This window comes from Puma concolor, chromosome B2, assembly GCF_028749965.1.
Source record: "Puma concolor isolate L17-30 chromosome B2, mPumCon1.1.hap2, whole genome shotgun sequence".
NCBI classification, from domain to species: domain Eukaryota; kingdom Metazoa; phylum Chordata; class Mammalia; order Carnivora; family Felidae; genus Puma; species Puma concolor.
The window spans coordinates 13,805,155-13,819,533 of NC_141671.1; the positions used below are offsets into that span (position 1 = coordinate 13,805,155).

At 52.1% G+C, this 14,379-nt stretch overlaps 2 protein-coding genes and 1 long non-coding RNA gene across 11 annotated transcripts in view; 1 reads left to right on the forward strand and 2 right to left on the reverse strand.

The window, feature by feature from the left end:
- DTNBP1 (dystrobrevin binding protein 1) overlaps positions 1 to 11,221 on the forward strand; it is a 133,704-nt gene extending 122,483 nt beyond the window's left edge. The window contains exons 8-10 of one of the 2 annotated variants that reach the window (XM_086706225.1): positions 1,014 to 1,169; positions 9,593 to 9,736; positions 10,903 to 11,221. In XM_086706225.1, the coding sequence (XP_086562351.1) occupies positions 1,014 to 1,169; positions 9,593 to 9,736; positions 10,903 to 11,102 (500 nt within the window). In that variant the 3' untranslated portion in view covers positions 11,103 to 11,221. The remainder of the gene's footprint in view (positions 1 to 1,013; positions 1,170 to 9,592; positions 9,737 to 10,902) is intronic. The other variant, XM_086706226.1, reaches the window with a different exon arrangement.
- LOC147580742 (uncharacterized) lies at positions 3,390 to 9,593 on the reverse strand. Its single transcript, XR_015251049.1, has 2 exons — positions 8,267 to 9,593; positions 3,390 to 3,928 (listed from the first exon to the last, which is right to left on the reverse strand). It is a non-coding gene; the product is annotated as an uncharacterized LOC147580742 (long non-coding RNA).
- Positions 11,222 to 11,644: 423 nt separating the features above from the next.
- Positions 11,645 to 14,379, reverse strand: part of JARID2 (jumonji and AT-rich interaction domain containing 2) — a 273,116-nt gene continuing 270,381 nt past the window's right edge. For all 8 annotated transcript variants that reach the window (XM_086706218.1, XM_086706216.1, XM_086706219.1 and 5 more), the window contains one exon: positions 11,645 to 13,642. In XM_086706218.1, coding sequence (XP_086562344.1) covers positions 13,460 to 13,642 — 183 coding nt within the window. In that variant the 3' untranslated portion in view covers positions 11,645 to 13,459. The remainder of the gene's footprint in view (positions 13,643 to 14,379) is intronic.

Genomic DNA, 14,379 nt, shown 5'->3' on the forward strand with positions numbered 1-14,379 from the left:
TGATAGTCGAGGAGGGCATCTCGTGCAGGGTGTATGCACCAGGAGCAGGGCATCTCGGAGGCCGCCTGAGAACTCTGCCCCCCATGGGAGGTACAGAGGACTCCGGAGTTCAGAGCAAATGTGAAAATAACCCTGGGCCCGTGAACGAGGTGAATAATGGTAAATGCCTGACCCAGATTTCATTCTTGCGTTCCCCATGCGCGCATTGAGGAAGGTTAGAGCGCTAGGAAGTGGTCACGGGATGGTAAATTGGGGTCTCTTCCTGGCATGACGAGGCTCAGGCTGATGGACTGGTATTGCTGACTCGGCCCGAACTTGAAGGGTCGCTGCTCACACTAATCAGAAAGTTCTTTCTACGTTATTTCACTGAAGGCGCACGTCAGGATTGGGTTAGTATCTCTATCCCAGATTCAGCCGGGTGATGTGAGGCTCAGGAAGGTTGACTGACTCAGCCAGGTTGCCCGTTAGTGAACAGCAGAGCCGGGACCTCGCTCTTCTGATCCAGCACGACGGCTGCATCCTTGCCCTTCCACTTATTGAACGCCTGCTGTGCCCGGCTCCGAGCCGGGTGATGAGGCGTCACTGTCCACGAGGAAGTCCGAGTCTTGGCCCCCTATACTGCATGTAATGTACGAGTCAGCGTCACCAGTCTGGTCGCGGGGGGTGCCCCAGGGCGGGATAGCGGGGTCCGCTGGAGTCAGGTGAAGTGTTAGCCAAGAGGCTGGTCTTGGCTGATGAACCGCTGATCCGCAAACAGTGGACACGTGGTGGGAGGTCATGGCGCAGGAAGAGGCATGGGGGGCCGGGGGGCTGGCCCACCAGGTCAGGGGAAGAAGTGCCGTGGAGGGTGGGTGGGGCGGGGGGGCACCTGCATGGCAGTCGGGGCACCAGCCGGGGTTTGACAAGCAGACGCGACCCTCTCAGCTTGGAGGGTGGAGGTGAGTGTGTACTTACTCCCACTTCCTGCCTCCGTCCCTCTTCATACCCTGACCCCGAGTGTTCTGTTTCCGTAGCTGAACTCGATGCAGAGCACACCCAGAAGGTCCTGGAAATGGAGCACACCCAGCAGACGAAGCTGAAGGAGCGGCAGAAGTTTTTTGAGGAGGCGTTCCAGCAGGACATGGAACAGTACCTGTCCACGGGCTACCTGCAGATAGCGGAGAGGCGAGGCAAGTTGGGCAGAGGGCCGCTGGCGGCGGGGACCTTCCCCGGGAGCCCGGAGACCGTGTCTCACTGCGCCCCCCAGGTGGGGTGTGGGGCACAGGTCCCGGAAGTCTGTTCTGGCGTTAGTCCCCAAAACTCAAAGTGGCTCTGCCATGCGGTATTCGTCTCGTCCTTGTCTCTACCTTTTCCTGTAGGTCTAGGCTTCAGTTGGAGATACTTAGAAAACATGGAGCAGGCTTTGTTTTTGTTTTTTTTAAAAAGGTAAAAACCAAAGAAGCATCACCCATAATTCTACAGCACAGTAAAATCTCCGTCACTATTTTAGGGTGGTTCTTTCGTGTGTGTGTGTGAGTCTGTACATAATTGGTATCAAACCATACACACATCTGGCTTTGGGTCTATCTAAATACTGTACAGGGATCTTTCCCCCTGTGTTATTAACAGTTCTTTAAAAGGGTATATTTTCAAAGCTGCGTCTGCATCGTCAGGATGTACACAGTTAACATTTAACCAGACCCTTAGTTGAACAGATTCTTTATCTTTATACACGGTTCTGAGATGAACATCCAGATTCATAAATATTCGCGTCTCCAAGAGTTCCCAAGAACAAACTGAGCAGGGGCGAAGCCCGGTACAGGGTCCCTCATCCAGCCTCTAGAAGGAGCACGAGCAGCTTGGTTGCACGGCACGTGGGCAACCGTCCAGGGCCCCTCTGCTCACCTGCCCCTCCGTACCCCTGAGCCCCTCCGCTCGCCAGCCCTGTGTCCTCCATTCTCTCCCCTGGCCAGCCTGGCCCTGGTCTTTGTTCCGATACCCTGCCCCTCGCCACACCCCCCAGCTCCTCTCTGTTCCCCTCACTCTGTTCCTTCCCTGTCTTTGAATCCGGTGTCTGCCCCCAGGAGAGAGGTTAAGGAAATAAAAACCGAGGAAGGAAAATAATGGAGGCAAAACACATCAAAAGTAGCATGGCGACACACCTGGGAGAGCACCACAGGATGCGCCGTGTGGATAAGGCTTCTTTCCTCAGGGCGGGTCAGATTTGAAGGAGGACATCCGGTCTCCACAGAGCTGGCTGTGTCCCTTTTGTATGCCCTCCTCTACATTCTGTCTGCGTCTAGAAAAGCTGGACAGATTGCCTCAGAATATGCATGCTATTCGTGGCCTGCAGGGTTTGGTGCCGCTTATGGAGGGAGTAGCCCGTTCGCTGCAGGGATTCGCGTCTCGTTACGGGCAGGGGTGAGGTCACTGTACCCTGCACGGCCGCGAGACCCTCTCTGGTGTGTCGGGGGCCCCGCCCTCCCCACCCCATCTCCACCTGTTAGCCTCCCAGGGGCCCCACCCCCAGACACTGCGATGACACTGGGTGTCAGGACTTCCATATACGAGTTTGGGGGACACAGACATCGAGGCCGTACCAGCCACGCACCTCCTGGGAAACACACTGCGCATCTGAGGACAAGGAGCCGCTGCACCCGGGAGGTGGGAGGAGGTTGGCCGGCGAAGGGAACAGTCAGAGACTATCAGTGCTGAGTTAACCCTGCACGTCCAGCTTGGTTCCCTGGATGTTTCCGGAGCACCTGCGAGCACTCGGCACGTCTTTAGGCCCAGAGGAAGAAAGGCCAAGTGGAAGTGCCTCTTAGGTAGGCCCGTGCTCGTGGGGAGACATGGGAGCACACACGGAGGTGAACCCGGCGCAGGGAGGTTCGAAGTGCCTCCTTGCGGTGACCGAGAGCCCGGCACACGGGGACCCTCCAGCTGGCGCGGTGGGGTGCCCGGCCAACTCTTGTTGGACAGACATCAATGAAGTATTAAGGAATTGAATTCTCACAGTTTGGGACACTTAAAAAATAACATTCTTCAAGTTTCCAAGAAGTCTTAGGCTCCTTTTTTTTTAAGGTAAAAAAAAAAAAAAGGGAGTCAGGCACATGTTGCCGATATGTGTGATTTTGAAAGCACTGAAGAAGAAAATTGGAGATTGGGCTTTTTAGCTTTCTACTTCAGCCGGAGCTGGAAAAACATTCAGATAACAACAGGCATCTCTCGGCGAGGCTGTTGAGAGCCATCCCTTAGACTTCCGGCCTGGCAAGTCCCACGTCCCCTTCTTACAGACTGTTCATCTCCAGGGATGAACACGGGGATGTTTAATGTAGGAGAATCCATCAAAGTAAAAAATCTCCATAGTGAATGTGGTATTTTGGACTCATTCCATACATCAGAAATAGCAGTGAATTTTTCTCACTTTCCAAAGCATTATTTTTTAATTAAGACACAGGAGTGGAAAGTTTTATCCAGCAAATTATCAGGGTAAAGGGACACCCGTGACTCCTTGGATCAGGATGAGGCTGGAGAACCCACGGAGCCAGGAGCATCAGGCACTTGAGGAGGCACGAGGCCACGCCAGCTCGCCAGGCGGCAGAGGGGACCTGGCACCCGCCACGCGCCCAGCAGTCCTAGTGCCATCAGGGCACGTGTAACCTGGTACGACCCTGGCCCGGGTTCGGTCTTCCACCCAACATGACTCCTGTTTTCTTTGTTGCTGGGTGCTGGGGTATCTTGACAGATCACCTGGGAGACACGCTGTTCCATACGTGTGTGTGCCCACAGCTCTCAGGCTCCCGTGGGTCCCTGCTGAACTGGCAGTTCGGCAAAGTCGAATCTTCTGGAGCCGGGGGCTGCGCCCTGTGCCGCGAGACACTCTTACTCAGGCCTCGGAAGTCCCCCAGTGGACCCAGTGCCCAGGACAGAGAGGGACGTGATGTCTGGGCTAGTGGTAAAATTAACAAAGTTAGAAGAGATGGAATTAGTAGATAAAACTGCACTAAACTAAAATTCATATAGCGTCCCCCCAAGATACAATCTGGAATGCAGTAGTATCTCAAAACACAATTGCCAGCTTATGGTTTTAACTTTGTGTGATTGTCTCCCCGTGAGTGTTTGAAATTTGGGGTGGCTGGGTCTGTTTAGTGTCCACCTCCTGATTTCGGCTCAGATCGTGATCCGAAGGTGTGGGATCGAGCCCCGTGTTGGGCTCCATGCTGAGCATTGAGCCTGCTTGAGATTCTCTCTCTCCTCCCCTCTAAAAAATAAACAAAACCAAACCTCACTGTGGAGGACATTCTCTTATGTCTTCGTACATGTGATGAGAGTTTCTTTGGGGCAGTGGGCCTCAAACTTGAGCAAGCCTCAGTCACCAGGGGGGCTGTTCACATGGAGACTGGTCCCACCCCCGGGTTTCCGATCTAGTAGGTTTGTGGTGGGGTCTGAGAGTTCACATTTCTAACAAGCTCCCAGGTAAAGGAACTCTTGAGGCAGTTGGACACTTTGAGAACCGCTTCTTGAGGGTGTATCACTGGGACAGTAATTAACGGAGTCGTTTGACGTGCTTATCTGTAATTTCACTAGATTCTGTCCGATTACCTGCCCAAGTCCCCCGTTGGTTTACGGTGCCCTAGCAGTGTGTATATGTGCCATCACTTATCTTTGTCAACACTGGGTAGTGCCTGATATTTAAATTTTTGCCAATCTGTGAGTATGAAATGACCTCTTGTTTTTAATTTGCATATCTTTGTCCATTTTCCTCCTGGTTGTCTGTCTTCCTTTATGGGGTCTTTTTTTTTCTTTAATTTTTTTTAATGTTTTTATTTATGTTTGAGACACAGCATGAGCGGGGGAGGGCAGAGAGAGAGAGAGGGAGACACAGAATCCAAAGCAGGCTCCAGGCTCTGAGCTGTCAGCACAGAGCCCGATGTAGGGCTCAAACCCACGGACTGTGAGATCATGACCCGAGCCGAAGTCGGACGCTTAACTTGACTGAGCCACCCAGACGCCCCCTCCCCCCCTTATGGGGTCTGATGCTCGTGGTATTGGCCTTTACGGATTGTCATCTGAGGCAGTCACCTTCACTCAGTCCGTGGCTTATGGATTCTAGAGAGGCCTTTGCTAAATGTGTGTTTATTTCAACGTGATCGGCTCTACCCATTTTATTGCTAATGGTTTGTCCTTTTGTGTCTTGTTCAGGAAATCCTTCCCTCCAAGTATAAGCACACAAGTAGAGCTTGGCTGTAACTCCAAGTTCTAAGAACATTCTACTGTGTTTTATTCTTAAAGTTTCAGTGTTTCCCATTTTATAGTTGGCTGTTCAGTCCACCACCAGTTCGTTTTTCTGTGTATGGGGAGGTAAGGACCCAAATTCAGTAACTTTGCCTCCACCCCAGCACTCTTTCCCCACTGTTTCTGGGTGTCTCCACTGCAGTACCCGGTGAGTCTTTTCTGGGCTCTCTTCTCTGTCTCTTTCTTCTGTTTGTCTAGCCTGGAGCCCAAACTCTACTATCTTCATTCTTCACGAAGCAGTGGCTCTCAACTGGGGGCGGTTTCGTCCCCTCGGGACATTTGGCAGAGTCCCCAGAGTTTTGCCTGCTGTGCTTGGGGCAGGGCTGTGCTGTTTGCATCTATCCGCTAGATGCAGGGATGCTGTTGGGCACCTGCCAATATACAGGACAGCCCTACAACAAAGAATGCTCTGGTCCAGAGTGTGGGTGCCTTGGCCGAGAAACCTTGTCTTACAGCAAGTCTTGCTGGGTGGTGTGCTGGAGCGATTCTTACACACCCGAAACACGTTTATGCATTCTTTCTTGAGAATTGCCTTGGCCAGTCTTGGCTCTTTGTACTTCTGTATAAATGTTACAGTCAGATTTGCAAGTTCTGTGAAAACCCGTCCAGGCCTTGTTTGCGGTTGTGTCGCTTCTGTGCCAAAGGAGCACCAGCCTCTTAGTGGTGCTGGACGTCCACACGTGCAGTAGGCAAGCCCTCCTCCCTGATTTCCCAAGCTCTGGGTAGAAGCAGCCTCAGACACTGCGGGGGCCGAGTAATTTCTCTGTGGGAAGAGTTGCCACCTGTGTTTCTCCACTAGGTACAAAGGTTTCCTATTTCTTGTCAATTTTAACAAGTTTTCCATGGAATCTGTCTGGTTGATCTGTAGCTCTCAGATGTGTTAGCATAACGTCCATAGTATCATTCTCAGCCTTTGAAGTGGTATTTGGGTTGAAGTTTGCTTTTCCACCCCTCTCGGATCACTAATTTGTGCTGTTCATCCTTCATGATGAGTCTTACACAGAACAGTCATCTTTAAGTGTTTCCTTAAAGACCCAACTTTTAGCTTTGTTGTTGCTATCGTATATCTCATTAGTTTCTCTTCCTTAGTGCTGGGCATCTTCAGTGGCGGTTTTGTTTTTTGGTTTTTTTCCCTTGGTTTTGGTCTAATTTGACTGGGCTTGGTTTTCAGCATTCTTGTCTGAATAAGGCATTCAAAGCTATGAACTTTTTACAAGGGTAACATTCACCACTTTTTAACAGAATTCTACAAGTTCTGACAAGTAAGTTTCTTCCTGGGTTTTTTTAGATTTTCCATTACAATTTCTTATTTGACTTGTGACCTGTTTACAAATGTTTTTAAATAATGCGTGAAGTTGTTTCTAGTTACCTTTTGTTCCTGATTTCTCATAAACTTCATTGTGGTTGTTGCAGAATGGGTTTTTGATTTTTTTTTTTTTTTTTAATTCAAGACTTAGAGTTTTCCTACGTGTTTTCTGTGCATTTGAGGGTAAGATTCTAATGATAGGGTTCTGTGTGTACCCGTTCCACCAAGATCGTAAGTTGGGCTGTTTAAGCATTCCCTATTATTGAATTGTATAGTTTAATTATTATCAAAGAGGTGTATTAAACCATTCTTCCCAGGATTATGGATCGGTTAGATCTTCCTTGTCACTCTGCCATTCTTTAAACATCGCCACAAATTATGTCACACAAATTTTGAATTGTCCTCCAGGCAAACTGAAACTTGATTAAATCACTAAGTACTACTCTTTATTTCAATATTTTTGTGTTCCCTTAAAGTCTGTTTTGTTTCCTATCAGTATTGCTATGTCAGGGGCACCTGGCTGGCTCGGTTAAGTGTCCGACTCGATTTTGGCTTAGGTCACGATCTCTCAAGTTGGTGAGATCAAGGCCTGTGTTTATCTGCCTGACAGTGTGGAGCCTGCTTAGGATTCTCTCTCTCCCTCCCCCTGCTTGCCCTCTTTCTCTCTCAAATAAACTTTAAAAAACTATTGCTAGGTCAGCTTTCTTCTTCGAGTTAATTATGTAACTACTTAAGCTTTTGTTTGTTTCTTTTAATTTAATGTCCTTATGTTTTGGGAGTGTCTCCAATAAACTAGACATAGCGAGATTTTTATGACTTTAATTCAGTCTTCTAATCTGTTAACTGGAAAATCCGACTCATCTACATTTACTGTGATTACTGACACACGGCCTCATTACTACCTTTCTTGGTACTGTTCCCATGCCTTTTTTTAATCCGGTTTTGCGTTCTCTTCGGTTTTAAATCCTACTCCTGCCCTTTTCCAAAGGATGGGACAGACAGAAATGAAAGGGAGCCTGTGTCCCTTTCAAAACTGCAGTCAGAGCAAGGCCAACCGCCAGAAAGGCCCTGCTGACAGGCCGTGGCCAGAACAGAAAACCTGCCGCTTGCCTGACTTCTGGTGGCCCGGCAGCCACACACAAGCACCCACGGGGCCCACGACTGACCGGTGGCAGTGTCCCCTGACCAGTCAGCCTGGAGAAGCTTCGGGACGCCGCCCCGCTGGTACCCCTCGCGGTATCGAGCGTGAAGCAGCGCGGTGACTCCGCGTGGCAGTGGCCCCGGGCCTGCACCCCACCCGAGTCCACACCACGTGGCTTTCATGCCTCTACTTCGAGGAGTCACCTCAGCTATAGCAAGCTTCCCCCTGCAAAGAACAGAAACTACATGCTTTCTTATTTTAGCGCTGGCCTTGAACGAGGTTGTGCCTAAGACGGTCAGCTCCTCCCCTTCCGCTGCCGGAATGGGGTCTTACACCGCGATGGCTCTCGGGCCCCCCCCCCGCACCCCCCCCCCCCGCCCCCAGCTCCCGAGTCACCCACCTCCTGCATCCTGGGCCCGACCTCCTGGACTCTGTGCCTGTGGCGAGAGTAGGTTTGTGGTGACGAGCTGTCTGCGCTCATAGCTGATGCTTGATCTTAAATGCCATTTAATGTTACATAATTTTAGAAATGGCATTTATCTTACCTCTTTGAACTTATTCCATTGTCTTCTTATATTGTTGTCGAGAAGCTGTCAATCTAATTATTTCCTTCTCTTCCCTCTCGTGCCCTCTCTCTGAGGTTCCCCAGCTTCACTGCAGGTGATGTAGGGGAGGATTTCTTTCATCTGTCTTCCTTGGAATAGATTTTTGCTTCCTAAATCTGGGACGTCACATCTTCCAGCAAGTCTGGGAGAAAATCAGCCTCTTTGTCCGTGTCCCCCACCATCTCTTCTTGTCTCAGAACTGGGACAGTGCTGCGGGTTTGCATTTTCCGTCTGTTTCTGTGCCCTACGGTCTTATTCATTCTTCCTAATTTGTTTGGCCCTAGTCCCTAACCATCGGTTTAATACCGGCCCACAGTTTTACATTTCAGTGATTAAAATGTTCCTATCTGAAAGTCGTTTGGCTGGTTTTTGATTCCATCTTTAAGGTCATTAAAATGCATAAAGTCATTTGAATTCTCAGTAAAGGCTGTTACACGGAGCTCCTTTCTGCTGACCTTCGCTCGGAGTGACGGACCGGTTCCCACCGTGTGCTGTAGACTCTGGACTGGGCTGAGTTTATGTTTTTACATCACTGTGAGACCCAGGGCGAAGGGGGCCTCCACATCCAGAAATAATTTGTTTCTGCCAGGGACGGTCATGCCTGGGGTGACCAAGTCGATTGGCTCGTTGTTTTCTGGACCACAGAGGTAGCTGGAATATGGGCTCCAGACCCAGGGGCTGCCCTCCCCCAGGGCCCCGGCTGGTGGACCCCTCCTGGTATTGATGTCCTTTTGCTCCTGGGCCAATTTTACTTTTCTCTTTCACCACAGAGAGCTCGTGCTCCCCACTCACCAGCATGCAGCTGCCCAAAGCTTGTCTGCTTTTCAGATCAAAGACTAGAGAGATGTCATAAGGGCAGTGACAGCTTCCCCAGGAAGCTCGATAAAGTCTGGGGGCCTCTGCACGTAGAAGGCAAAGCTGTGTTGGCAGGGAGGTAACGAACCTCCTACTGCTGCGGGGATGTGGCTCTTGGGACCCTGCTCCCCGCAGCCACGGGCTGCTTCGTGCAGAAACGGGTCGTGTTCCGCACCTGCAGGCCGAGGGCTGGGGTGAACGGAACAGCCGGAAGGGGCCGAGGTAATAGCAGCCAAGGCCGGTCTAGGGTGGAGTCACAGGGCCCGACTGGGGTGTGTCGTTTTCTGTCTTAGAAAGTCTGGAGTAGCAGGAGAGATTTCATACCTGGAGAACATACGTAGTTAACTGATGCACTTGAAGGGTTACTGAGGACCAAAAGGATCATTCCTTCTCGTGCCCGTCTCTTCCCAGAGCCCATGGGGAGCATGTCGTCCATGGAGGTGAACATCGACATGCTGGAGCAGATGGACCTCATGGACGTGTCTGACCAGGAGGCCCTGGACGTCTTTTTGAACTCCGGCAGCGAAGACACCGCCGTGCCGTCTCCGGCCGCAGGTGGGGGCGACAGCCTGGCACGATGTCTGTCACACGTCCGCCATCTCCCAACCGCCAGCCTGGATCCTGGACGCCCGGGGCCAGTCTCTAAGTTCTGCCTCTTGTCCCGCCACTTGTGGGCTCACGGCGGTGGGGAGGGAGGCTCTGGTTGATCCGTGGTGAACCTCTCCCAGCTTGTGAGTGCTCAGCCCAGATTCGTCCAGGGACCGCGCAGTTGGACTCAGGTCGTACTTCTTCCTTGGGCTCAGAAGGCCTCTGGGAGTCAGGCTATAAGGTCTGGAGCTTGGGACTCACCCTCAGTACCCCCCCCCCCCCCCCCCCCCCCGTGCTGCCCTTCCCCGCCCCCCTCCACAGGTGGTCGCTTGACCTTTTGCTCAGCTTGGGCTCATAGTTTAAGAGTTAAGTCGCCACCCTACGGGCACTTGATCTCCATTTACTGCCTTCCCCAAATTGCGATTCATGGAAGGCCAGTAGAAATTTTCCAAGGCCCCCCTCTACCCGGGCCCAACTTAAGCCTGGGACAAGCCCTGCGAGGTGGGGGCAGGGTTGTCTCATATGTACATCTTTGCTACGAAAGCACTTCTGTTCTTCCACAGGCGCAAAAAGGGAAAGGCTCAGACCAGGGTCACGGCGCTACTAGGCCCCCTTCCTCCGAAGCCCACCTCTAGTTTTCTTGTCCACTTGTGTTTCCTCTACCTTCTCCCCGAGGCAGCGCTCTCCCCCTCCCCACCGTCAGGGGCTGGGGCAGGGCAGTCCAGAGAGTGCCTGGCGCTTTCCCGGAGTCAGGGACAGACAGACTGGGGTTTAGGACCTTCTTCAGTTCCCCTGAACTTGGAGAACTGCTACAAGATCAGTGAGACCGGCGCCCAGAGAAAAACTCCCCGAATTACTCGCCAGGACATGTCCTGATGGCCGAGGTTCCTGGGCTGCTCCTCAAAGCAAGGCGGCCTGTGCCTCCGGCGGTTTCTCTCAGAAGCCACCCCGGGCGGCCGGAGGGTCCACTCAGGGTCCCCGGTGCCACCTGCCCTCGCGGAGACAGGCAGCTGGGTTCTGCGGCCCCGGAACCAACGCCGCGCGCCCCTTCTGTTCTGCGCACGTGGGTGGCCGGGTGGGGGGGAGGCCTCTCCAGCACAACTTCCATGGCAGCTTCTCTGTTGTGTTTGCAGGGCCCGAAGCGGGCGGCGGGCCGAACGAAGTCACCCTCCAGGTTCCCAGGCCCTCCGCGTCGCGAGCCGAGCCGCCGTCCTCGCCGTCCGCGCAGGCCCTCGGCGACGGCGGAGAGTCCCCTGTCGTCCAGTCCGACGAGGAGGGAGTGGAGGTGGACACGGCCCTCGCCACCCTGCACACCGACGACAGTGACTCGTAGGTGGGCGCGCCCCGCCCTGGAGGCAGGTGCCGTCCCCGAGGCTCCTGGTCGTGACGCAGTTGCCGCCGGCGCGAGGCCCTGACTGTACGAACCGCTGACAATAAAGCTTGCGGACTTCACCCCGACAGGGTACAAAGCCAGTTTGTGCGGAAGGGCTTCGAATTCCAATTTGTACAGCAGGGAGGGTGTCCACGCGGGCCGCTCCCGCGATCCTGAGTCCGTCCTCCCGAGCGTGGCTGTAGCCGGCCCCCAAAACGGCCACTGCACACGATCCGCTCCACCGCTCCCTCCTTCCTCCTGCTGAGGAGCGGGTCGCACGCAGGGTCCCCTTCGCCACCACTGGTAGCCCGGAGCCTAGTGAGGGAGGGCGGCCCGGCCTGCTGTCGCGTCCCACGACGTGCCACTGGCCGGCGGGCGCAGGGAGTGAGAGCTAAGCCGCTTCCGTGGGGCCTATGCGACGGGGTTTCCGAGAGCCACCTGCAGACAGAAGGGGGGGGGGGGTCGCAGCCCTCTGCCCGTTCACCGGAAAACAGAGACCAATCTCAAAAAAACTTCGTTTTTATTATTAAACCTTGTAGTACAAACCTGAAAAGTAAACAAAAAACTGGCAATAAACAACATGAAGTCTTCCCTCCCGCGGGAGGAGTGCAGAGCAGCGCTAATAAATTAAATGTCAAACTGTAAGCCAGAGGCAGAAGTTTACTGTCAAAAAGAGGGAAAGTACACAGCAAGGCCATAAAAACCGGACAACCACATTGGAAAACACGTGACTCTGTTTATGTAATTGTTAAATATTCCAAAAACAGTTCAGTCTTCTGCAACAACAACCGACAAAGTGTATCACAGGACGCTCCCGACAGTCCCACTGGCAAGCTCAGTGCATATGAGTAGCTACGGGCTCGATGGATCCAATTACGAAACAAAGGACAGCTCGTGAAAACAGGTCCCTTTTTTATTCCACACGTACTGTACACACAACCGGAGGAGGGCGACAGCTACTCCATTATTATTTTGTTGTTGTTCAGTGATGTAAGCAGCACTTATAAATGTTACAAGAAAAACCCTGTAAGCATCCAATCCACCCGATGAAGAAACGGAAACGTAAGGCTTTTCTTCATCTTGTCCTCGCACCCTCCCCACCCCCCACCGAGAAAAAGGCTCAAGTATTTAAAACAATTTACAGGCGTATGTACAAAAGGGATGGGATTCTTTTTTTTTCTTTTTTCTTTTTTTTGTTACAACATGAAGAGAAAAAATAGACAAGATGAGCGCAAATGCATTTTCACATTCAGAAAGAACTGCAGACCTCCTAGTGGCTCTAAGTGTGACCGTCAACGAAACGAGTTTAGAAAGAAAGATTAATGCTGACTTGTGAAGGTGTAAACCAAGCAGTGACACGAAGACGGAATGTTAGAGAGATTGCACGTCTAGGACAAAGAAGCACTTTCGGCTTCGATCACTTTTTTTTCCTTTTTTGTTTTTTTGTGGTTTTTTTTTTCTTAAGGATGCTATTGAAGGGTTTTTTGATAAAGTAGCCAACAGCACCAAAAAATAACAGAATGGATTTCCTAATGAAATCAGGCACAGGTTTCCCTCACGTGACCCCTCCAAGGCAGGCAGTCTGCTTTCTTCTCCCGCTCTCCTCTTTCCCTTAAACAGATGCATAGAGATGTGCTGGTAAAGAGAACCTCGTCGTCCGCTTCCGCATTTTGCCTCGGGTTGGGAAACAACGTCCGCCTTCAGCTGCCACAACCGCCCAGAGAAACAAAATGGGGGTTCTCCGGTTTTAAAAATTACAAACTCATTTTGCACATGACAGAAGAAAAGACAGCCAAAGTAAAGCCATTTCTTTTCAAGTTTTGTGTGTGTGTGTGTGTGTGTGTGTGTGTGTGTCTCCTATCCCTTTTCCTCTCTAGAAAAATCTGCTCACATGACTGGTTTTTTAAAATTTGTTCTCCAAACTTCACCCTCTTCGAAAATGGGTTAAAAAAGCCTTTTTTCCCCCAAAGTTACCAAAAAAAACCAAAACCAAAACAAAAAAACAAAAAAAAAACAAAACAAAAAACCAAAAAGGCTTTTTTCAGCCACAGGGGCGATACAAATTAATACAGCCCCCTCAAGGGTTTTTAAAACTGAATATACGGCAGTTTCCAAAATCTGACTGCAGTATCTAGGTATTCTAAGTACAAAAAAAAGTTCAACAGTTTAATGCTAAAACAAAATTAGTTCTCTAAAACCAGAAGAAAATCTTCTTTAGAGCTAGTGCAAAGACAGCTTGTATCCTACAGCAAGTACTCCAAACTAGAATATCATAATTACAAAAAAATATATATCGATCGACACGGGTGTTGGCATCTTCACGACGAGCTCGAAGCACTTCGGGGGGAACCGGAGGAGGAAAGCCGGGGTGGCGGCACGTCCACGGTCGCCCTCTTGCGGGGCCCTCTTTTCGGTGTGGGTTTGCCGAGACGGTTCTCGATGCTGCCATTCTTACCAGACACTTTGCCGCAGATCTGATTGACCAGACTGATGATCTGCTCCTGTTTCCGGGAGAGAGGAAGACAATTAACAGACCAGAAGCACGCGATCCCAGACCCCTCCCGGGGTGACGCTCACCACCACAGCACAGGACCGGGGGGGGGGCCACGGAGTGCTGCCCCCCGGAGGCGGTTCACAGACACCGGGAGAAGCGATTCTGAGGCAGCGGCTTGGGAACCAGGCCGAACGATCCTTGAGAACCTGGCCCCTAAAGCAGGCCCTTTGCTTCTCACAGACACACCTGCCACTTCATGGCCCGGAGGGATGAGGGGCAGAGCACCTGCCGCAACGCGCGTCCTAGCCTCCGAGCCCCCACCACGGCACCGCCCCGCGGCCGGCAGGGTCACTGAAATCCCTGAAGTCCCACAACTGTACCCAGTACGTTGTTTTCTACACGCATCTCACGTGTAACGTGTCCCTCGCCCCGGAGCCTGGGCCACCCAAACAGCAAGAGCGGGTCACCGTCCCGCGGCCACACGACCCAGCCACCCGGGAGACGGGCTCCGTGCGCGGACAGGGTAACGGGGCTGCCCGCACCAGCACGCAGGGGCAGGGCTGCAGGGGGGCTGGGCTCTGCCTGCCCCCGAGGCTCACGGGGGCGTCCCGGAGGCTTCTTGCCCCGAAGAGGACAAGTGCCTAGGGCGGTGTCATTCCAGCTGCCCGGGCACTCGAGCCTTCCTTCACCTGGCCTTGCAGATAAATACACGTGTCTACTTCTGGATATTTCTGGCATCCCCTC